The sequence below is a fragment of the Labrus mixtus genome, chromosome 8 (genome assembly GCF_963584025.1).
Source record: "Labrus mixtus chromosome 8, fLabMix1.1, whole genome shotgun sequence".
Lineage (NCBI taxonomy): Eukaryota > Metazoa > Chordata > Actinopteri > Labriformes > Labridae > Labrus > Labrus mixtus.
In genome coordinates this window covers 5,148,047-5,172,460 of record NC_083619.1, presented here as the reverse complement: position 1 = coordinate 5,172,460, position 24,414 = coordinate 5,148,047, and the positions used below count along the sequence as shown (strand labels likewise).

General features: G+C 41.2%; 1 protein-coding gene across 3 annotated transcripts in view; it reads left to right on the top strand.

The window, feature by feature from the left end:
* col15a1b (collagen, type XV, alpha 1b) overlaps positions 1-24,414 on the top strand; it is a 75,004-nt gene that overhangs the window by 24,112 nt on the left and 26,478 nt on the right. For all 3 annotated transcript variants that reach the window (XM_061043905.1, XM_061043904.1, XM_061043902.1), the window contains exons 3-14: positions 12,124-12,311; positions 12,988-13,197; positions 14,072-14,224; positions 18,050-18,121; positions 18,534-18,635; positions 21,148-21,256; positions 22,753-22,793; positions 22,906-23,088; positions 23,178-23,204; positions 23,287-23,349; positions 23,445-23,522; positions 24,342-24,404. In XM_061043905.1, the coding sequence (XP_060899888.1) occupies positions 12,124-12,311; positions 12,988-13,197; positions 14,072-14,224; positions 18,050-18,121; positions 18,534-18,635; positions 21,148-21,256; positions 22,753-22,793; positions 22,906-23,088; positions 23,178-23,204; positions 23,287-23,349; positions 23,445-23,522; positions 24,342-24,404 (1,289 nt within the window). The remainder of the gene's footprint in view (positions 1-12,123; positions 12,312-12,987; positions 13,198-14,071; positions 14,225-18,049; positions 18,122-18,533; positions 18,636-21,147; positions 21,257-22,752; positions 22,794-22,905; positions 23,089-23,177; positions 23,205-23,286; positions 23,350-23,444; positions 23,523-24,341; positions 24,405-24,414) is intronic.

The following is a 24,414-nucleotide window of genomic DNA, read 5'->3' as shown; positions in this document are numbered from 1 at the left end:
TCTAACCCATCCTCGCCCCATCCCATCCCGCACCCCCTCATCCTAGGCTAATCCATGACTAATCAAGCTTCTGGCCCTGGGGGGTTTCCTCCCTTGACCCCCTCTTTAAATCTTAAACCTATCATCTGCTCCATTAGAGACCACCCCACCTCTTTTCTCCCACAACTGTTTGTGTTAGTGAGGTCTGACCTGCGGGATTCTCAAAGTCCCATCAGAGTTTTTCTTAAGAAGTGTGACTTCAAAAAACATGTGGAGGAAAAAACAATCATAACATCTAAAGGGCTGATCAGAGCCGTATCCTCAGGTTATGAGCATCTCTGATATCCTTAAATGTAGACTTTATTTTAATCGCAAGTTGCAGAAATCATGAACGCAAATGAATATCAACAGAAGTCTCTGCAGAGCATCAAGCAGACAACAGCAATGTGTGTGCAGTCCATGATCTCTCATCATCAGATGTCCTGTCATACTGCACACGCTCACAAACTACAAACATAATGACTCCGCTCCATCACATACACTGGATTTCAAACAGCAAGTCAATAATTTGTGATGCTGTGTGAGACCATGACAGACAATGACTGGTATCTATGACAGCTAAAAATGGACATTCAGTTATACCTTCTCCGACTTTTTGTGCAGAACCGTTGTTGCAAAAAAAGGAAAGGAAGTTTGTTGAGCATGGAAGACATTTCGACTTTTCACAGTAAAGCATCGTTTCAGTTTTCGGCTGATTGTTACAAAGTCTACGGACTAAACAAGGTTATTTGCATTATCAAAGGCAGGAATTTTCTAAAGGTTCCATATGAAGGTCCTCTATTTCAGCCCTGCTCAGAACAGGCTGTTTCTGTGTCTGTAGCTTTAAATATGTAAATGAGCTGTGTCTGACCACGCCCCCTCTCTGGAAATCAATTGCCCTGAGAAGCTAGACTCTGTGGGCAGAACAAACATGTAGCTGTGGGAGTTTCACCCACCTAGGGGAGGGGTTACTGCCCTTTGTGATGTCATGAAGGAAAAATCTGCCTGTTTGAGCACACATTTTCTGAAAAGTGGAGCAGACAGAAGACTGAGAGGATGAACTTTTCTTATAATTGGTGGGTTGGTACACAGATGAGGGACACGTGGTCAAGTGTATTTTACACAATATGTGACCTTTAAAATCAACAATTCTTGCACCTGCTGCTGCTTTAAGTTTTCTTTATATGTCAGTGTAACATTTCATCTGTTGTTAGTACTTAATTACTACTAATACTAAATTGTAAATACATACTTATCTTAAGACAGGTGTGTTGGAAAGTAAATAAATATAAATATAAATAAATATTTTGCATGCAAATTCCTGCACACAGTCTAACTTTCATTTAACTAACTTGATGTGTTTCGGTGCCATAACATTGGTAATAAATGTATTCTGTAAGTTAGACATTGTGCAGGAGTCTGCAAGAAATACTTAACTAAATTGTTTCTGTGGACATGCATAATTTTTTAGTCCTTAAACAATCTAACCCATAAGTTGTATAGGTTATCAATCTCATTTGTAACTTAAACATTAGATATAAGTGAAGATAGAAAGAGTGAATACATTAAATTAATTTGAAGAGTTTGCACAAAAACATCATGCCACCCCTGCCTATAAGTCGGGGCCCAGAAATGAAAAAAAAAGTCTGCACACGCCCCTGCACCTAGTCAAACTTTTATTTGGACACTGGATCAGGACAGAGGGATCATAAATGTCCTCAGGATCATCTTTGAATTTATACCATGACTTTCTACAGCTGAATTGATTGAAACACTGAGATCTTCGACAACAGATTCCAGGTTTCCTTACAAAATGAAACCATATTGTAAAATACAATTTCATTTAAATAGAGAAAAATGAAATATTATTAAATATGAATGCATGATTTAGACTGACACCTTAATGTGCATACTACTGTTTGCTGTGCTTATTGATTTTGTATTAAAATAAAATCACACTATAGGGAGTGATGTACTGAATATCAGCACTGCTTTGATTTGGTCGAAGATAATCACTGAGGAAGAGCATGTTGGCTGGAAACGTCACTTGTCAATAAATCCTTTAAACGGGAGCTCCTTGGTGTGTTTAGGCAGATAATGCAGCAAAAGATAGTGCTCTATCAGCAATCCAATGACATTTGCCACAAAATGAGTATAAGAAAATAAAACCAATAAGAATACAAAAGATTGAGTATGCATGTATAAAGTGTGAATTTTCTCTCTGCTGCAGCTCAGTGATCAGGGAGCGAGGCAGAGAGGCCCCATGTTGCTGATGACAAAGAGAGGCCTGTTCGGTTGCATGCTGTCACTCTAAATGTTTGCTGAGGTCCAGGATGAGGTTGCTATGGACGATCACTCGGTGGAAGATTTGGTTCAATCTGATAATTCAACATGTATAGGTGAATGAGGTCACCAACTGCAAGGGTTTGTGGGTGTAAGACGACAGAGGATGTTGACAACATCAGCTCTGCCTGTTTAGGACATGTATGACTTCAACAGAAAGGCAGAAAGGCAGCAGCTAGTGGAGCAATGAGGAGACGGTGTGCATCCTCAAGCAAACACATGAAACAAACATTGTGGTTTTCATTCATTGGTGCACCTTGCTGTTCCCTCTGAGTGCAATATGAAGCAACATTAATGAAAGCTTTAGTGGAGGCGTGTTTTGTGTTGTTCGGCATAAACCTGTAATGTTTTACATCATCAAACCATAGTTTAGTAAAACCATCCCCATTCATAAAGAGTCCAGTGATTGTTGATCGGACTCTGTGTCTGAGGTTGTGAGTTTTACTGACATACAGGCTATGAGCAAAAAATAGTTTCAGTTGTCATTTATTAGTGTTACACAAGACAAATGTATTCCCAAAAGTGCCGTAACTAAACTCAGCTGTCATCACGTCTTTGTACATTCATATTAATTCCGTGATGGCGTAATAATGGTGTCCCAGTCAGACATCTGTTGAGACATGCACGCACACAGCTATGGCTATGCTGAAACCATCTCGCCTCTGTAACGTCTCTGTTATACCTCTAATGTCCACCTGTTATGGATCTGCTACATTCAGATTAAAGGCGAGATGCTACAGGGGCGTAAATATCACGGCTTGAAACGGCAGTCTGACTAGGGCTAATGAAAAAGTTTAAAAATAAAAAAGAATGTATAGTAACAAGTATCAAACAGATACTACAGACAATGAATATTTCAGTCACACTAATGTCTATACTGTGTGAATCATGAGTACTGAATTGTCTTTTTGAGTCTTTTTTTGATCCTGTTGCTTGTCAACAGAACTATCTTAATGATAAATTGACTTGCACTTTTGTAAATTTCACATCAGTACTTTTCCATTGTCATGCATTCAAACAGCGGGAGTCATTTGGGGTTCAGTGTCTTGACTCATGACTGCAGGTACTGGGAATCAAACCCCCAACCTTCAGGCTGTGGGAGAGGACGCCCCCCAAGTGGGATATAATATAATTTGGGGGCTGTGGCTCAGAGGTGGAGCGGGTTGCCCTCCAATTAGAAGATCAGCAGTTTAATTTCTAGCTCTGCAGTCAACATGTCAAAGTATCCTTGGGGATTTACTGAACCCAGCATTGCTCCTACATGCATTAAGGGCCCGTGTCCACTAATGCTTTTTGTGGCAACAGTGTAGCTCCCAAGAGAAGGTATATGCAACTGAGGTAGTGGGCGCTGCCAGCACACAAAAAAAGCTGTTAGGGCACCCAGACCCTCAGTGTGTGAATGTATTGGAAGATGTTGCCGTGCGTGGCACTGAAATCGTTTCTAAATTTGTGTGTGAAAGGGTCAATTTGACCTTCACAACAGGGTCCTAAGATGCCAACTAGACTCTTCTCCGAACTTCCAAACTCCATTCGATCTGCCGAGTCCCTTTGCACCTTTAAGAAAAAGCTAAAGACCCAGCTCTTTCATGAACAACTACGACCTTAATGATGATGGTCCCCATGGTTTTGTTTGATAACGACGACTTTTAAGATGATTCCTATACTGATTAGAGCTCTCAAAAACGGCTGTCAATGTTGTGCTTTGTCTCTGGTCCCTTCCTGTCAGCACCTGTACTCTCTGATGTACGTCGCTTTGGATAAGAGCATCTGCTAAGTGAATTGTAGAATTTTAGAAATGCAGTCAATTTACAACTTATTATTCATACACAGTATGTGCAGACAAATCTCGGAGCAATCACAAATTGACTTGAGATCTAAACTGTATTCTACTCTGGTGCACTGTACGAGTTATTCTTAGTTTGTCATGTTATTATTTCTCACACACTCCTTCGATTATTACATGCAGCTAAAAAAGTTTGTATGTCCCAAAGGAGTTGAGGGGAGGAATGCTCTGCCCCTTGTGCCCTTTTAAAGAAACCTTTCTGTCTGGTCAGTGTTCTCTGGATTGATTTATTGTGCTTTAATATGGATACCTCACCACAAGCCTCAGGCTAATTACAGACCTTTGTGGTTACATGCATATGTAAAGGTATTTTATGTCTTTAAATGGAATTACAGCATGTCCCATGTACCTTTAAGATGCTTTAAAGGAGGCAGAGGATGATTGACATGATAGTTTTTGCATTGTAGATGATGCACCATATCACAAAGCCAGTTTTCTTTGTGTCCAACTTGACTCACTTGAAATGTGGTGTAAGGGACAGACTAAGGGACCACAAGTATGATCCTGAGATCACATACACAGAAGGATCAAGAGGAGGAGGAGGAGGGGGAGGAGAAGGAGGAGGAGGAGTAAACTAACTAACTCTCTAATCTGCTCGTCTGAGAGGAAAAGGGAGAGAGCACAGATCAAGTCTACTGTGTGGTGGAAAGCCAGAGGAGGGGGAGTCGTTAATTACACAGGGAGAGAGGAGGGGAGGGAGAGGAAAAAAAAGAGAGAGATGTCAGGGAGTTACAAACAGAGCAAGAGACAGTGAGCGTGAAAGGGAGGACACAACGAGAGAGGAGCCGGAGCAAAGTCAAAGGCCTACCCTGACGTTTTTCTGTGCCGATAAGATTTTCTGGATTACTGAGATTTATTTCCACACACTCTCCAGGACTCTCCAGGACTCTGCATGACTCAGCACTGTGCTTGGCCTGTATGTCTTTTTGCACGTGTGTAGTTTTTTGCGTGACTGCAGTTAATTAATGCTAGAGGATGGGAGCCCTTCGACTCTCTCTGGTTCTCCTCTTCCTCCTCTCCTCTCCTGTGCGAGCCCAGTGGTGGAGTTTCATCTGGGCCAACTCTAAACCCAGAACCGGCTCTGCTCCTACCTCCCCTCCTTCCGCCACTACCTCTACATCCATCACCTCCCTGCCTCCTTCTGGCACACCGGGGACGGCACAGGAGGACGCGGTCACAGAGACAGCTCTGGAGGGTTTCACTTGGGCTGAGGGGTCTGTGCTGACCCCTTCTAACCACACTGCAGTGTCAGTCTTTGATCACAGCACTGCAGGACCTGCAGGGACACTACCTCCATTGGAGAGCACAGGTGGAGGCAGCAAAACCAGGGCCCAACACAAACCTCTTAAACACTGGAAGAGTGGTGAGTGTTACAGTGATGTTAGAGAGACGAGGCATTTAGGTTTCTTACTTCAGGAGTCTTTCCCACGCTCTCTTGTTGGCAGGTTTGAAGTCAAAGGCGATTGTGATGACTTCTATTTTGGTATTACAGATTAGAGATGTTTGATTTTCCCACCCTTTTTCCCCCAACCTTTTGGCTCGTAACCATGAGAAGCCATTCGTACACACCACCTCCATGTAAGGTTGAGTATAAGTTGTTGCACATTAACCAAAAAGCAGTATATCACAGTAAAAAAGAAAAGAGTACTATAGGTGCACTATATTTATATTTTATCATATCCCCGACTTCATCATTGTGGCCGATAAAATGTTCATAACTTGCCAATGGAAAGGTGAAATAGTGGTTGATCTTTACTTTTGTCCACTTGGGGGCAGCAGAAACGTGTCACAGCCTTTGTTGCTTCAAACAGCAAAATTGTTAGCAAACTCCTCACACATCCATCGGACACAGAGCAAAGCTTTCTTAGATGTGGGGTTGTTGTGTTTGTGACTGCTTGACAAAACGTTCTTCCCCTTCGACTAACATGCTTGAGGAAATATTTGTCTTTTAAGCTGCTAAATGCTACATTAGGTTGACCTGCTAGCTGCTAACTTTGAGTCTATTGTATGATGTAGTGCAGGTTGTTTACATGGGGTTTATAAGTACTTTATAATGGGGGGGAGGGGGTCTAGAGAGGAGCTATTTCTACATGCTGCTAACTTTGTGTAAGAGCTGCTGAAGATGAACGAAAACTTGAAAGATTATTAACCATTTAACTGTTTGTTGTTTTTTGTGTGTCCACCAACTGCTAAGGGAAATATGTGACCTTTAAGCTGCTTAATGCTACAGTAGTTTGGACTACTAGTTGGTAACTTCTTCTCTTCTTCATTGGGTTTATCTGTACAAACATGCTTAATGAGAGCAGTGAGTGTAGACACCAACAATAAGTTGAGTGCTGGAAAACCAAAACAATGAGCTAAAATGCTTAATAAACGTTAAAAAGGAGGTTGACTGCAGAGTCAGTTTGTTGTGAAGTCCTCATTAAGAGCCACTCCTATATGTTCTGCTCAGTGATTTGAATTATTTTTAAAGCTCACGTGAACATTTTTATTGATCTTGTTGTCAAACAGACTGAAATTAATTTTGATGCCTCTAAGGGTGCATTCACACCAGAGCTGTTTGGTCTGTTTGAATCAAACTCTGGTGCACTTTGTTGGATAGCTTGTTTGGTTTGGAGTGGTGTGAATGCTCAAACGAACTCTGATGCTGACCAAAGAACCGAACTCTGGATCGTTTGAAAACGGGGTTGTCGGTTCGCAGTGCACCAGAGTATGGTTCGCCATAGGTGAGAGCGGATAACAAATCAAACAAGGGAAGTGAACCAAAAAGTAGTGCATTGTGGGTTGAATTTGGCCAGATATTTTGGATAAAAAGCAAATGTCAAATAGGTTTGACGAGTGTGGTTAATGTTAGCATTGCTAAGAACACCAGCCTTCAGTCCTGTTTGCAAGGGAACATTAATATGCCTGTGCCAAAAAGTGGTAACAAACCGCTCTCATTGATATGCAAGTTTAACCTAACACAACCTACATATAACTTGATCTCCATTTTAAATATCAAAATACTGCTAAACTGCACCGCACTATAGAGCTCAACAGTAGTCAATTTCCCCATTCAAATCCTCCATTGATTTTCCACAAAATCCTTATATCAAAAGATTGGCATCTAGAACCAAGACAGCCAGCTACCCTAATGCTCGTGACTATAATACATTTAATTCAGCACCAAAACTGCATTAATAAAAGAAAAAAAGGCAAAGGTACAAAACTGTGTATATATTTTTCGTCCGGAGTCAAGGAACTACCCATCCCACAATCCACTGCGAATTATATTGTTTCTTCTTGAAAGTACCTTTAGTCATTGTTATAGTGTTTATACTGGTAATGCAAGTGTTGTACTATCTTGTAGTTTGTGTTGTGGAAAATATAAAATACATTCACTGCGGCACGACAAGGATTTAGTACATTACGTGTGAGCTAACTAACTGGCCTGCTAGCGAAACTTGTGTGTTTGCAAACGGTGTCAATTTGCCCCGATATCGCAAATAAATCTTGTTTTTCTTAAAACGAGGTTGATATAATGCGAACTTGTGTCTCCTACAGGAGCATAACCCATCGTTCTTCACTCGGGTAGCTCTTGGTAAGTCCTTGGATGGTTAATAATCAAATCCGCTATGGAGAAAATGAATGGGATTTTTACTTCCAGAACCACACTGTTGAGCCCTATGGGATGCCATGCTTCCACTTTCCTATTGTTCACTTCAGGGTCATAGTTTAGCATTAGGTCAGATGGCAGTAGCCAATGACCGGAGCCACAGCATCTGTGCAGCACAGCTTTTGTGTGGCAGAGCGGGGTCGAGGTTTAAAAGTGTGTTTTATTTTTCTCGTGGCAACTCATTGGGGGTTGTTAGATTTGGATTTGTAAGCTGATCAAGCATCCATGTGGCCAACATGGGGAGGATTAGGTTCAGGAGGACGGGGTTAGAGTGGAAAAATGTCGTGCAACAGGGAGGAGTGAATGAATGAAAGGCACTCTGTTAGCTTTGTTGATTGACCAAAGACAAAAAAGCAATTACTAAATGACTGAAATATTATTCCATTGGCTGACTGGTTTGAAGCCTGACTCACCACCACGTTTATTTTCTTTTTGAGTCAGCCTAATGAATCTATAGAGTTTTGTAGCCATCTTTAATTAGGAGGATCATCAGGAAGTTCTTTGTAAGAACGTATGTTTGCATAAGACATTTGTTAAAGGACATTTTCCATCGCAATGAAAATGAGGATCAAGTAACTCTTGAAGCCATATCACATGATGTCATAATGTGTGTGTGTGTGTGTCTAAACTACCCTAGGCGCTGAGGCCTACAGTTTTACATTATTTTATTATTCCCAAGTTTTTCCATGAATACAACTTTAGACTACACCTCTATTCAGCTTCATTTTACTTGGGAGTATTATATAAATTCATGTGACTTCTTTAGCTACAAGTTAAAACAGCAATATGTAACTCTGACACCTAGTGTTTAAAATGGGTACTGCAGTCCAAATTCAAAACATTGGAGAGAGCTGTCACCCCCTTCTCTCTAGAGTCGATGCTCATGCTGGTTGCCATGTGGTGAACACTGAAGCTTCAGTGTTTATCCAGGTCTGTATCGGTCTGTAAACCTTTCTGTGTTCTAACCTCTCTCCATTTTTCAAAAGCATCTCCAATATTGATCCTAGTTTGAGCACGTTTCTGCTCGTGGAGCTTATTAGAAACATGCAGAGGCTTTTTAGGTCGGCTACAATCACTTCTATCTGAACCACTATGTCAGATATTTACTGAATGAAATGCTAAAATTACCTTATTAAATCATTAGACATTAAGGAAACACGCTATATTTAAGTGCTGGCGAGACAAGACAGACCTTCAAAAAGTGGTCTCGAGACCGGTCTTGAGAGCATTACCGGTTTCAAGTACTACAACAAGGGTCTGTATTTGTTTTAACCAGAGAAGGTAGGAGGTTTTAAGGCACCCCCATGCAATGAAAACTTAGGACATACTGGCTGCTGCATTGTTGTCAGAGAAGTCAGCATTTCAACATAGCATGTTTCCTTAATGTCTGATCATATAGTAAGGTCATTTTATGATTTCATTAAGTAGATATCTTATATATATATCGCTCCTTTAACATGATTTTCATTGAGTCTATTTTCAAACAGTGAACTGACTCTTCACAAATGTGCTTAAGATTTCTAGTTTTCAGCCACTTCCTTCAAACCCAATTATTAAACATTTCTTCCCACTTATTTTTTTTTGCCTAGCTGGACCGTGTGAACCCTTTACAGCAGTCAGGGGCACTGCTTGTCAACAGGCAAGGCAGGCAACTTCTTGGGGCCCCAGACCATTGGGGGGCCCCAGAGGCTGACAAACTTTGAACCAAAGAAACAACCCAAAATGTCCAAATTTTGCAATGACAGTAGGAAACCTCCCTTAGGGGGCCCCATCTGACAGCACCCAATTTATATTTTGCCTTGGGCCCCCAACAGACTATAGAATCGCCACTGACAGCAGTTAAAGTGTGAACATTGTCCTTCTTAATATTTGTGTGGCTGCCATCCAAGACATGTTATCACCATCAGTCCTCTTCTACCAACTCACTGAAGGACCAGACTTTAGTCAAGCCTATATTTAAAATGAGCATCTCACAGTGCGGGAATAAAAAGGTAAAACTCCTCAGTCAGCATGTTTGGCTGAGTTGTCTCCCAGTGATCGTCTGCTCTGTTCAGTCATTACAGAGCACTAATGACTTCACATCTGGACTGGAGGTGTGAGGGCTCTGGTGTGTTTCTTTGTGTGTGTGTGTGTGAGTGTGTTTTGTTCACCTCACCACCTGTGTTTGCAACAATAAATGTGTAAATGTGCAGAGAGGTGGGAGTGGTGCACAGAAGGAAGCCCTCACACACACTCATCTTAAACCCTCTAATAATAAGGTATGTTTCCAGTTGGTCAGACTGATGAATTAGAGACCCCCGGACGTTGGACTGCCTGGTCTGGTCTGGGCTTTATGTGTGTTCACGTGGGTTGGATGTGCGAGACAGAGATATAGATAGCAGCCGAGAGCCTTTCAGGAATGCTGAGGTGAGAGTTTGTCGCTACAGGAGACGGGCTCCATGGCGGGGGGAGACAGGGGGAATGTGAAACAATCCCTTCACATACACACTTAATACTCCAATTACCAGCCATTGTGTGTGCGTTGCTCGTTGGGAGGATTATGTCCATGCGAGGCAGAGCAGTCAAGCATGCATCTCATCAGGTCAAATTAAAACCATGTCAAGATGATTCTGGTACATCTCTTCCTCTCTTTAATGTGTTCTTTGAACCAGCAGCGCACATCCTCAGACTTCTGCCAGAACAGCTTCTGTGCACCTTGGATATAAGGGTCACTTACCAGTGGATGATTCAGTGAAGTAATGTCAGTATCAAGAGAACCAAATCTCCAGTTTTATTACATAACAAGCAATGAGAACATTGTTTAAAACATTACCCTTTTCCTGCAAGAGCTCAGAAGACCTCTTGGTCAATACTTTTTATTTTTTTAAAGTAGACGTTAAAACTCACCAGGAGAAAAATACTCTTTTTACCAACTGATTCTAAAAAGTCTGACTTCTTTTTGCAACATTACGCAGTCGCCCCCTTCTGGCCTTTTGAAATAATTCAGCATTTCCACTTTGGCCTCATTTTGTAACCAGATTCTATACCCGCTTCATATAGACACTCTATGTTTAATGCAAACATTTGAAGTTCTTGTGGCTGAGATGACTCCACTTACAGGTGGATGTTTCAGTGAAGTCATCTCAGGACCACAAGAACCAAGTCTCCTGTTTCATTGGAAGCAATGACACAATTGTTGACACTATAGTCTTGTGTGCAGTCTTTTTTCTGCAAGAGTTCAGCAGACCTCTTAGTCTAAGGAGAGAGATGATGGAAAATTGACTTGAGCATGTACATTCAAATGGGAGCAACTTTGGGTTAAGTGTCTTGCCCAAAGACACATCGAACATGTGGCTTCAGGAGCTGGGCATCAAACCCACAACTTTCCAGTTAAGAGGCAACCAACTCTAACAACTGGGCCACAGCCACCAACTTCCTGCTACGTGTATACTAAAATAAGTTTAAAAATCATAAAAGATTTAGCAGTAATCTCTGCTCCGGGATGCAGAAAAGAGCTGCTCTCTCTTTTTTTTTGTGGTAGCATCAGGGGGGAGAGATTTTGCTAAAGTGCGTCACCGAGCCCCCTATGTGTCCCGACCGCCAAAAGAATTTGAAACTAAAAGGGATGAAAACATTTCTTACAGTGAAAATAATTCAGTCAAACATAGTTCAGAGTCTTTTCAAGTTTTTACAACAACTTCTTTCCAACGTGTATAATGTGTTACGTTTTTGATTTTGCTTCACACAGACCTTAGTACTCTAAAAACACAAAGTCTGATACTAACGATAAACTAATGTATGGATCAATCCTAGCGTGTGTATGAGAAGTGGACACATCATTAGGTTTCAAAGTGAGGCAAATGCACATGTACAATGAAGCTACAATTTTTCTTATGGCCATGAGAGGGCGCATTCAGTACAAGCAAAACTACGTCAGACTTTCTGGAAACTTTCTGGAGTTTTTTTTCCTACTGAATTATGCTCTTAACAGCTAATTTCAGGTCTACTATTTGTAAATCATGATATGTAATGTGAGATACCTGTGATTGATAAGTCTTTACAACAGGGACCTTTCAACCGGGACAGAGACAGTAAGTGTATCCACCCTGTAGTGAAGTCTATGGAAACAGCCTGAAAGTCAAATTAGAATAACTACAGATATGAGCTCACAAATCACATCAAAGACACATAGAAGGGGCCGTCTCTTTAAGCTGGTTGCTACCTTCAACTCTTCCCTTTTTCTTTGCATGCAATCATTTGTACATTGTCTCTGTGTCTATGTCAGACCGAGGCACAGGAAGTCATCTGGACCTGATGGAGTTAATCGGCGTCCCCCTCCCTCCCTCTGTCGCCTTCAGTCCCGGCTTTGAGGGCTTTCCGGCCTACAGCTTCGGGCCTGATGCCAACATTGGCCGGCTCACCAGGACCTTTGTGCCGGGGTCATTCTACAGGGACTTCTCTATCATCGTCACGGTAACGCCAGAAAAATTTACCTTATGACCTTTAAAACCACCTTCATGCTCTCATTCTGTTTTTTTAAGGAGTCAGCATGCCTTGAAATGCAGCTGCTAGGAGTCACTATCTAATTTGGATATATTCATACCATCCACTATAAAACTACACAAAGTTTAACCTTAAGTATCTAAAGTCAACTAAGGCCAGGTCGTGTCGCCCCCTTGATGATAAAACAAAACTCTGTGTCCCAGTCTTATATTTAGTATTTACCTGCAGAGGTGGGCACAGTAAATTAAAAATGTAACTTTATTAATCATTAATCCATTAACAAAGGCGTTTTTTTCAAGAGCAGTTTATCGAGATTTTGTCTAACCTAGTAACAGTAACCAAGGAGGGCGGGGCTTGACAAAAGGTCAATTGCACTCATGTTTAAATGTGCACAACCTCAATACAGACACTGCATGACATCCTTTAAATTTTTGATTGGGTCAAGGCTTCTATTGGTCGCCTTAATTTACCTCTGAATCAAAAAATTATTCTATCTATCCATATCCATCCATCTATCGATCTACAGGACAGTATGATTGTGTTTTAAATTCAACTGACATTTCAATATAATCAACATAAATTAAATGACCTATAATCAACAACAAGCAGCTGTTTTGATGTGTGATGTGTTCTGCTCTCCCTCCAGATGCGTCCCGACACTCAGAGAGGAGGAGTGCTCTTTGCCATCACAGATGCCCGTCAGAAGGTGGTGGAGCTGGGTTTGGCCCTCACTCCTGTGCGTGGAGGCCTGCAGAGCATCTTACTGTACTACACGGACAGAGAGGACGCGTCCCACAGCCACAAAGCTGCCGCCTTCAGCGTCCCAGATATGACCAACCAGTGGACAAGGTTCACGGTGAGCGTTTTAAGGCACCCCAACATGCTCCACGAGCAGAAACATGGTCAAACTAGGATCAATATTGGAGATGCTTTTGAAAAATGGAGAGAGGTTAGAACGCAAAAAAGGTTTACAGACCCATGCAGAGCTGGATAAACACTGAAGCTACAGTGTCTGTGACATGGCAACCTGTGTGCTTTCTGCTTTAGTGTAACAACAAAACAAATACAGCACTTTGCATCAGTGTGCATCCTGAAAATGGTGTTGATAATTAATTTTACATTTTAAACACTTAAATATCTTAGCAGATATCAAACATGTCCTAACTAGCTCAGCACTTTGTTCCCACTGACAGGACAGCACTTCTATTCAGCTTGTCTATGAAAGAGAGATGGCCCCGCCCACTTAGGGACAGTGTTGAGAGGCATAATGACGTTCTGTGCAAGATTATAATTTAAGGAGAACAAACAGACTTTCCTAACTGATGAATATACTTATTTTCGGTATAAAATACTTCAAATAGAAGAACTAAATCAACTTTGGGCTGCGTATCTGAATGCAGATCAGTCGTAGAAACGGCTATGGGAGCAGAGGAAGTGGTGCGCTAAAGGCATAGCTTAGTTTTGGTTTGAGAGACTGCGGTGCTATACATCTTGATTTAGCTAAATAACCAGCATTATAAATGCACAAGCTGTAGCAGAAGATCGGCATGCATCCTTCCTATAGAAGTTGACCCTGACATACAAAGGACTGAAAATGTGTTTTTTTTCATTCAGGAAGGAACATGTTTTTTTGTGAGTTAATGTACAGTTACAAAGATAAAAAATACATTTTAACCATTAAACAGGGAAAACTGTGAGAAATGAAATTAATGATTTGGTTTGTGTTTCAGGTGGTGGTGGAGCACGACGAGGTGCGTCTCTACATGGACTGTGGAGAGGCTGAGCAGACTGCTTTCCATCGGAGGCCAGAAGGTCTCACCTTCTCACATAATTCAGGCATTTTTGTAGCCAACGCAGGAAGCACCGGGCTGGACAAGTTTGAGGTGAGTTAAGAAATCATTTTTCTCTACATAAGGGGCAAAAAAAAAGAACAAGACGGGCTGCCTGAGTCAATGTCACAGTGGAGTTCGGGTTGTTGGTCTTAAATGACATTTGTCTGTGAATATCAGTGTGTGAATGACCAATTGCACGTTTACTTTGATGTGGAAATGTTCAATCAAAAAACAATTTCTTCAGCTGAACAAGATGTTTCTTCTACATTTTTTTTTTTTACTTCACTACCACATGTGATGACTCCATCCAAAGCCTCTGGTTACTAAAAGTTTTAAGAATCACTAAACGAGGCCTATCCGCCTCCAACACAGTCTGCATCAAAACACAAGGTCAAAATGTCCTGACCACCTCGGGTAGTACTCCCAGAGCTGGCTCTGTGACAAACTGAATAAAACAAGATTAGAGAAAGGGAGGAACGAGGAGAGGAGGTGAAGAAGGAACAGAGGGTGGGATGTGGAAGGGAGGGATACATGGGGGAGTTAGTTGATGGCAGACGAGGAAGTCAAAGATGTCAACAAGGCGTAGTTGTGGTCAGATCAAGGACCTGACTGAAGCCTTTGAGTGAGCTGCCATGTCAAACCTGAGGAGGTCATCTTAGTATAGGAGAAATGAAAGGCTGGATTTCTGAGTTTCGGTTTGATGGACACCATGCAGTATTAAAAGTCGAAAGTCTTCTCTCTACCCACTGACATTATGAAAACCATTTCCAATGTTACAGAGCTCACAAATGCCATGCTGTTGTTGATCGGACGTGACCATTCCCTCTTTATTCTTCTCTGTGCAGTGTAGCCTGACTCTGTGAACGGGTTATCTGAAGCATGACCACTGAATATATGTGCAAGCTCAGCAGCAGGCGTGGCCAGTAGATCTGGGTCACTCTGCATGTGTGTGTACATGTGTGTACATGTGTGTCTCTGGTGTGTTGCTTTGGGCTTCAAAGGATGGCAGTCATGGCACGGGGCCTTTTTTAATCAGCAGATGTTTAAATGTTTTGAATAAAAGTTGACCAATAAAATTGACATCTCTGTCCATATTCCAACAGAACTTCCACATATAAACCAGAAACCTCACTATCGTGCCATCATGTTGTTTCAGTGTTGTTTGTGTGTGAGTATTTGTGCCTAACTGGGGCGGCAGTAGCTCAGTCCGTAGGGACTTGGGTTGGGAACCAGAGGATTCCTGGTTCAAGTCCTGGTGCGCACCATAATATGGAAGTCCGTCTGGTAACTGGAGAGGTGCCAGGGCACTTCTTGAATACCTCTGAGGTGCCTGTGAGCAAGGCTCCAAACCCCCAAAAGCTTCAGTGTGCTCCCTGTGTAGCAGCCCCACTCTGACATCTCTCCATTAACGCATGTCCACAGGTCCTGTTTGTGTGATTCAGTGTGTGTGAGAATCATATCTCTCAGTAATCGAGGGGATAGTATTTAAAAAATAAAATAAAAAACTGGTCTCTCTGATAACCTCAGCAAGTGGACTGAACATCGTGTGTGTGATGCCCCTCTGGTTATAAAAAGGGAGTGAGATGAAAAAATGACAGTTAAGCAGGGCTGTGTCCAGAGGGGTGGCCAGGGGTGGAAGCACCCCCCTCCCTAGAGATCTGATTTTCCTACCCAGGTGTCACCCCAAAAATCCTAAACTGTGATTGGCTATTTGCACTGTCAGAGGCGGGACTCTCTTTCATAAGACAGGGGCATAGGAAATAAATTAACTCTTACCTCCAACTAAGGAAGAGTTGTGTTCAGATTTTTGAGTCCTTTAAATTGTGTCTCGGACATAAATCTTTTTGTGTGTCATTCAAAAATTAAGCTAATCAACTCAACCTCAACTCTATTTTCCCCAGATGGCCGATTTGTTCTGGTGTCAGAATTGTTGTCGTTAACTTGTGTTCTAAAGTAGATATGATTGGTGAAGTTAGAAAGGGTAAATAATTTATATTTGTGTGTGTTTCAGTGCACATCACACTTTAGGCCACCCCAGTCAAAAAAGTCTGGACACGCCCCTGTTTGAAAGAAATATACATATAAACAAGTCAAGTTTAATTTAGATTTAAACAAACAAAACTCCCCCTGCTGGCTGAATAACTCTGCTTTCATTAGATTATTTAATTAAATACAAATAAAAAAAATAATGGTCATGATGCTGTAGACTGCAAAAACTCAGCTCTTATCTTATCCTATATTATTAAATCATGCATGCGTAATAATTATATATTGTAAGTAAGTAATAATTATATAATTATAAGATTTGCATTTTTGCAGTGTAGATAATTACACAAAAAACATTCATTCAGAGTTTGACTTATGAACTAGTATACTGATTTCAAAAAAGGGTTTCCTAGTGTTTCCTGATTATTGAGCCACCATGATTCATATCAAACATTATTACAAGAGGACTTGCTTTGCGGCCTTTACTGCTGTAAATGTGTACTTAATTAAACTGTTGACAACGTGAGTGAACACATTTAAATATTTAATACGTTTATACTGTCCTTTTTTATGTTGGCTATGTTGAACTTTTAATTGTCTGGTATCTCCTCATTTCCATGTGCCGTGGCATGTGTCCAGTGCTGTTTTTTGATCTCGGCATCACTCGAAAAAATGAGTCAGTGTGGAGGTCATGACTGCAGTTCTTTGTGTGTCCACTTGAGGCTGGCTGCAAAAGACCCTGAAGTCACATACACACCCCACATTAAAATGCCTTTTATCACAGCAGAAATTAACATGGTTACAGCCTTTTAGTTACTGGCTTTATCTGAACACGTTGTATCAGGGTGGATTTTTTAAGTTTGAATTTTGTAAAGGAGACGAGTTATGCATGATTAGGCATTAAGAAAAGTGCTTTTCACTGATCAGCCACAGGAAGACATTCAAAATGTCAGTTTTCAACAATATATATATATATATTTTGACGTTACGCTCTACTGGTTAAGATAAACCTTACATCTCTGAGGTGCAACCAAACAATGACACCCTTAAGTTACAACCGAACTCTCTTCAATGTAGAGTTCAGTGCGGACTTTACACCTTAACACAAACGTATACAGAGCTGCTGCAACAGGCCACAGATCTTTAACTTTTGGTACACTTGTTCACAAAGGCTCTATTTAACAATTTATTAAACTCTAATAAAAGTAAATGTCCTCCAATTAAAATTATATTCAAGCAATTTTCCAGAAGTATCCTAAGTCTCAGCACTCAAACTAAATGAATTGAAGTGAATGTTTATACAGTTTAACAGCAACATATTATATATGGTTTGTTTCAAAGCCTTAATTTGTAAAGGTTTTGACTGTTAAAGATGATGCTGATGTCCAACAAACTCAAAGAAATGAATAAGAAAAAGTAGTAATTGTAAGCCTGCATTCTAAGAATTGGTATTTAAAAGCCTACATAAAAGTAGATCCTGAATAATGTTGCTTCTGTTTTTATTTTTGTATTACTGGTGAACTGGTGAACGATCAATGAAGCTTAATCCACAGCCAGGTTTCTTTAGACATCCAAAGACCAAACTGTCTTTAACTTAGTCAGTCTGAAATAAGTGGCCGAGATGTGGATGAACAGAAGCACAGCTGGACACAGATGTACCATCTTTCATTTAAATGTTTTGTGCTTAATATGCTCAAAAACTGTATATTTACATTATGTAGTCAATGTCTTGAAGTGGTGGTCACTAGCTCATTCTTTTACACATTGCACAAGTCTTCCACAATACTTCACGTGTTATTTATTTATTTTTAAAAAATAGACAGTTAATGCTTGAGCAGTTACTAAAGTCTCTCTCTCTCTCTCTCTCTCTCTCTCTCTCTCTCTCTGCAGGGATCCATCCAGCAGCTGATGATAACCAATCCCAGAGCAGCGGAGGATCAGTGTGAAGATGATGACCCTTATGTAAGAAATATTCACTCATAGACTCAGTAGAAGCTGATAAAACACAACTATACTTCTGCTGGTATTAGTTTCTATAATAATAAAAAAAAAAACATGTGGGTCAACAGCACCCCCTTGTGGTCAAAGAACATCAATGAACATCTAGAAATGGGGATTGTAGCTGCTAAAATATGAAAACCATTAGCACTTCCCTGCCCTCTTTACAAAAATAACCTTTTATGTTGTAAAATAAAAATAAATTTCTACTGGATTAATTGCAGGAAAAAATTTAATTTAAATACTTTACTTTAGTAATGTAGTTGTGAAATACATCTTCAACCGGGAAAAGGTTTGACACTGCCTCATAAATTGGAAAACGTGTTTCTTTTTTTCTTTCGTTTCAAACCATCACACACTGTGATACTTGGTGAAGGCCTCGGGGTACACCAGTGGAGATGACGCTCTGGATGACAGAGAGTCCGAGGAGGAAATCATGAAGAACAACAACGGGGAGAGGAAACTCGGCCTGGCACAGGTAGGAGGGCTTGACTTCTCAGTTGGCTGCATTATTGCATCAAATAGAAACATGCCTAATATTAGATCAGCATGAAATACTTCACATCTTTGGAGAGTCTGGGATCTCCTATGAGTGTACAACAAGGACCTGTAGGTTTGAATAAGTGCAAGTAAAGACCTTGTCCGAAATATGTCACAAGGTTTTAAAAAGCAAAAGTTTAAGAGCCGGGCTCGAAGCGCTCTTCATCAAGCAATACCTTCTGAGACTATTTACTGATCCTGAAAGAAATCCTCTCATCATTTAGTCTACTAGGGTGTGTGTGAGTGTCTATGATAATGTATGTGTGTGTGTGTGGGAGTGTGCACGTGTGTGTGTACATCTGTTATAGCTTTAGGTTCTGACCTAAGTGATGCTCACCCCCCCTCCAATCATCAGGACCCTAAAACATCTCTCCTTGTGTACACCAGTTTGTTCACGTGTTTGTTTCCTCTCTGTTCCGCTGCCGTCGGTCATTCTCCCACAACCAGGAAGTCAGTCTGACCCCAAACATCCCACCAGCAGCATTTACTCTGAGGCTTCAAAGGAGACCGTCCCTCTGAAGCGGAGTAACTGCTGCCGGATATTAAAGTCACCATGACTGCTTTTTATCTCTTTAGTTTGAAGAGGGTCATCAGAGACAGCGTCTACATTTCTCTGACAGCTTCATTTATTGATATTTTCTCTCAGATCCCGTCACAAAGTTTACGGTTTTTCACTTTCACAATGTGTTTTCTTTGAGTATGTGAAAAATCTATTTCTGCAAGTCCTGCAAGCATCGGTTTAATGTTTTCATTGAACTCTGTAAAAATAATGGAAGTGGATACATTTACACAAGAACTTAACCTAACTTCCCTTTCAGTTCTACCACTTTTTTTTAATTTAACAAGGAAAGAAACTTGTTTTGATTAAAAATCTCTTTTTCACAAGTGTCCTGGTCAAGACAGGCAGCAGCATAATTAACAGAGTTCAACAAAACAAGCAGCTACATATAAAAAATATATATTATTGGACATTAAAAGACACAAAAACAAATCTAAACAGCAAATGTCGATCAAGATCAAGTGACTGATGTGACCACAAACACATCAGATAGAACATCTACAGACAGATGTGTCCGCCTCCAAGTCATTTAACGTCCTCTTAAAACCATCCAATGAGAGCAGCTCGTTAAGTTTCAGCTCATTGTGTAACTCGTTCCAAGAAAAAGGAAGCAGAAAACTTAAACGTCTTTTTCCCCAGTTCATTTTTGACTTTTAGAACATACATCAAAAGGTCCTTAACTTTATTTGAGTCTTTCTTGTTTCTAGATCTTAAGTCCTCCAGACAACAACATCTCATAAGAAAATAAAATGATTTTTCTCCACTGCATTTATGTTAAAGCTGGACTTTCAAACTAAAATAGTGATAAATAAATGACAGTTTTTTTCAAAACATTAAGTTCAAATCTCTGGGCAGATTTGAATTCCTCATTCATTCAGGCTGTTTCGTTACATAAGTGCAAAAGAACAAGTGTGAAAAAATCCAAGACCATAAATATCACAGAAAAATCCTCAACTTGTGTGCAGCTTGTGTGCTGTTACTCACTCACAGAGCGTAACACCGGGAAGGTTGCGACTGTAACCAGGGGGATAAAAATCAAACTACAAATAAAATTAAAGTTATTCGTTCTTTTAGGAAGGGGCATGACAAGACCGAGTAAAAATGCTTTAGATTCCGAGACGGTCTTAAGACTGGTCTTGAGACTAAGACTGATTTAGAGTACTACAACACTGCTGACCAATAACCTCCCCTAACTACAAACTGACCAGTTGATTCTCAGTGAAAATGTCAGCTCTTCACAACTTCTAGCAAGCAAAATGGTCCATTCAGTTTTCAAAATGTGTCAGACGTCCATGATTATTCCATAAATCTCCATATGATGATGTTTGTGGGTTCTACTAAATTGGCCAATGAGCTGCCAGCTGACAGTAATGAACCAGGAAAACACATGGGTGTCAATTTGTGGCAGATTTTCTGAATCTGACTTTACATGAAAGACCAAAGGTTTGTGTGTCCCACATTGTTACACAAACAGATTCACAGCCTACATACAGTATGATTGATCTTCATGTAAACTGCTGTCTTGTACAGTTTGGATCTTTCACAGTGAACTTTTTACCTCATGTTGAAACCTGAATCTAAAAAGCTCAGTATGATACAGAATCAAGGAGCATTCAGCTTAACCCAAAGAATGCTCTCAAACCATCTCATACTGCAGTCCGTGTCACCAAAAATGTGGGGAAAAATTAGATTTTCATGTAAGAAACATTTCCAGGGTTGATTGACATGGTGACAAAAACATTGAGTTATGGCGGCATTGATTAATTTACTGGCACAACAACGCTGTTTTGAAACAAGAGGTGATAGGAGACAGAATATTTGCTCACAAAAATCCAGACTGTCATTGGGAGAATTCATATTTTTGGGTGACCTTCTCTCCTTCTTCTCTCAGGAAAGCGTTCCAGTCAGAGCTCCGCCCACCGAGGCTCCAGAGGTGGAGCTGGATGAGTACTCAGGTCAACAGACCCCAACAGAGACCACTGAGGAGATGCTTAGACGAGGTCAGAATCAACCTTCATGTACAATTCTCTTTTTTTTCTTATTCTTTAGTACAAAATTCAGATTTTATAATTTACAGTTTGATGCTGTATCCATATCTGCTGCATTTTATATTTTACTAAGATTATGTACGTCAGGTAGAGGTGGGTGGATCATGCCAAAGCTCTGAAGCCTGTTTAACACGACTACAGCAAACTGTTTCTATAGAACAAGTAAGAGCCTTTATCACAGATACAGTATCACCTGACTGGTGTTCTCCAAAGCCTCAAGTCTCTGATTCATTATTAACAGACTGTCCCATATACAGTATAATACCGTAGAAGTTAAGAAAGATGAGCACATAGAAAATCCCATCAATGACACCAGCAGCTTCATTAATGTTTTGTGCCACCACAAATACTGAATATAAGTTTTTTTTATGGAACATATTGTATCATCAAATATGTAGGCTATTTACTGCAGTACACCATGAACAAATAGTTTTAGATAAAACATGAAGGCTTCTTGGACTATTGCTCAAACTATTTATATCAGTGTGTGACAGCACTCACTGGTGGTGCCCTGCTAAGCGTTGCATGCATCAATTGGAGTCAATTAATCCGTTTTTAGGAGAGAAACAGGAAAAGGAAGAGGAGTAAGCATCGGTACAGTGGCAGACATGATGGTGATGAACTCGTGATTGGAGGGGCCCCCAATTGATTTTTGCAGAGGGCCCTTCGAGACTCTAGAATCACCACTGATCAGTGCACAGGTGCTTCAGCCCACTAATTAGATGATTGCTTTAAGTTTTAGTATAAGCCAGACTCTGAGCTGTGACTTGTCACAGACAGAACAAACTGTGAGCCCAAATCCTCAGGAAGACGTTCTGAGGTGGATTTCTGAACAGAATCCATTTCGACTCTGTGGTCAGGCAGAGCTGATTGCAGACAGAGTACTTCTAGTAATCGTTCACTTTTACTGACAGACCCAACACAGTTCTTAAAAACAAATGTTCAACTGTGTGTGGATTTCACCACCACAGCACCCCTGGGTGGGGTTTCCAAGGCATGTTAGGGCTGTGCCCGAACACGGATGGAGCAAACTGTGAGCCTAAATCCATTCAGATAAGGCGTCATCGTAAATAATAACAATAATCACTACCTTAAGGTAAAAATGTGAATTCTAGAGATCTGTATCTTTTGCTTTATTAATTAATTATCACCCTTTTATCCTCTGAGTCTGAGTCATTTCTCAAGAGGGTAAGGAACTCTTTGGCTTATAGAAACAGGCTTGTAACCGGTTTGATCCAGTGAGTTTGCATGGCTATAGTCTCATTAAAAAAAGGGGAAGCACTTAGCTTTCCTGTTCTTTTCTTTGAGTTTCCTGGAGGCTCCCGTCGACTCAAGTGATGCTTCTATGAGGTTATGAATGTGTGGCAAAGGGGAGAAGGAACAGCTTGTCCTAGGGTTAGGGTTAGGGTTAGTTTAGCCTCATTGATGATGTCATATCCTGTGTACAGGGCCAAATCGGGAAGAGGAGCCAGGAGAAAGATCAGGAGATGTAAGTTCTTGTCTTTGTTTTTACTTTTTTTACAATATATTTGGAATATTCTGCACCAACACATGTTGTTGTTAAATGTCTAAATGACATGAACGATGATCTGAATTTTCAGGGTCATATCAGACATGGGTTCAAAGGAGCACGTGGAGATCCTGGACCCAGAGGCCAACCTGGCCCACCCGGTCCACCAGGCCCCACACTTTCGCCTGCACAAGCTTATCCTGGTCCAAGAGGGACCCAAGGGCCGCCAGGACTTCCTGGATCCCCTGGAGTGCCAGGGCGAGTGGGACAGCAGGTGTGTGTGTGGGCTTAAAGAGACGGAGAGCATGTGTGCGTTTATCTTGCCAGCATTTCATACAAAACTAAAACTGTCTCACTTCACAGGGAAGCAAGGGCGAAAAAGGAGATCCAGTAAGTTATTCATCCCTTCAGGTCGTCTTCTGTCTTCTTTAGTCTGCTTCAGAGCACATGACAACTGTGTTTTTCTGTTCAGGGTCAGAGAGGACCTAAGGGGTCTCCAGGACTGGGTGGAGATGTTGGAGCTAAAGGAGACAAGGTACAGCTAACCTTTGGCTAAAAAGCTTCACTGTTAATATATGCCACCAATTAAACTGCACAAGTCAGATAACTCCTCCTATTTCTGCTCTGCAGGGAGACCAAGGAGTTGGTATGCCAGGCCCTCCTGGCCTCCCTGGGCCTCCGGGACCCCCCAGATCACGCAGTGTACCTGTGAGTATCCCAGTTGACTTTTGGCGTTTTGTTTGTTTGTTTGTTTGTTTGTTGTATGTTTTAGAGATCAGCATGTAGTTCTGAAAGTTTCAGGCCTTGTGTGCAGTGAGGACAAGTGTGAAGAACATCTGAAGGTCTGACTCACTAAAAGACTGAACGGCTTTTGTGCCTGCTAAACCTGCGCAACTGAGTTAGAACGACACCGTCTAAACACACACACCCCTAACTGCCCTGCAGAGCAAACATTAGCCCTTTTCCCGGTTCAATTCTGCAACAGTGCCGGGACAGAGCTCATTCATCATAACGTCTTTGTACACTTATATTGATCCCAAAGCGTATCCCAGTCTGTGAATTCACATTGCTTTAAGTTGCCTATAAGTGCGAGAGAGTACGGCCAACCGGAGCTCCACATACACACAGAGACAGACATGCACACTCACACAGCCCTGCTCTCCCCCGCTGGCTCCATCGGTCCCATCTCGCCCCTGTAACACCTCAGAAGGCGGCACACTTCCTCAACATTCATATTGAAGGCAAAATGTTACAGGGATGCAAATTTGCGCCTTGAAAGGGCAGTCGGAATAGAGCGAGAGTCTCATTTGCACATATTTAAATGAGCATTAATACCCCCTTTCTATGCAAATAAGCCTCATTGCAAAATGAGTTTGTGTTTTACTCACAAACGCTGACACTAACGGCCACCCACAGTTCGAGTGAAAACAAACCGTCTGCTGAGAGTTGGTGGTAACTGCGCCGCAGTATTTATAAGAGGAGTCACCAAACTTTCTAGTGATTAGGAAAACAATTCCTGTGTTACAGTATGGAGCAGACGCCCTGGGCTCTGGGTTTGAAGACCTGGAAAGTGACACAGAACTCGCCCGGGTAAGAAAAG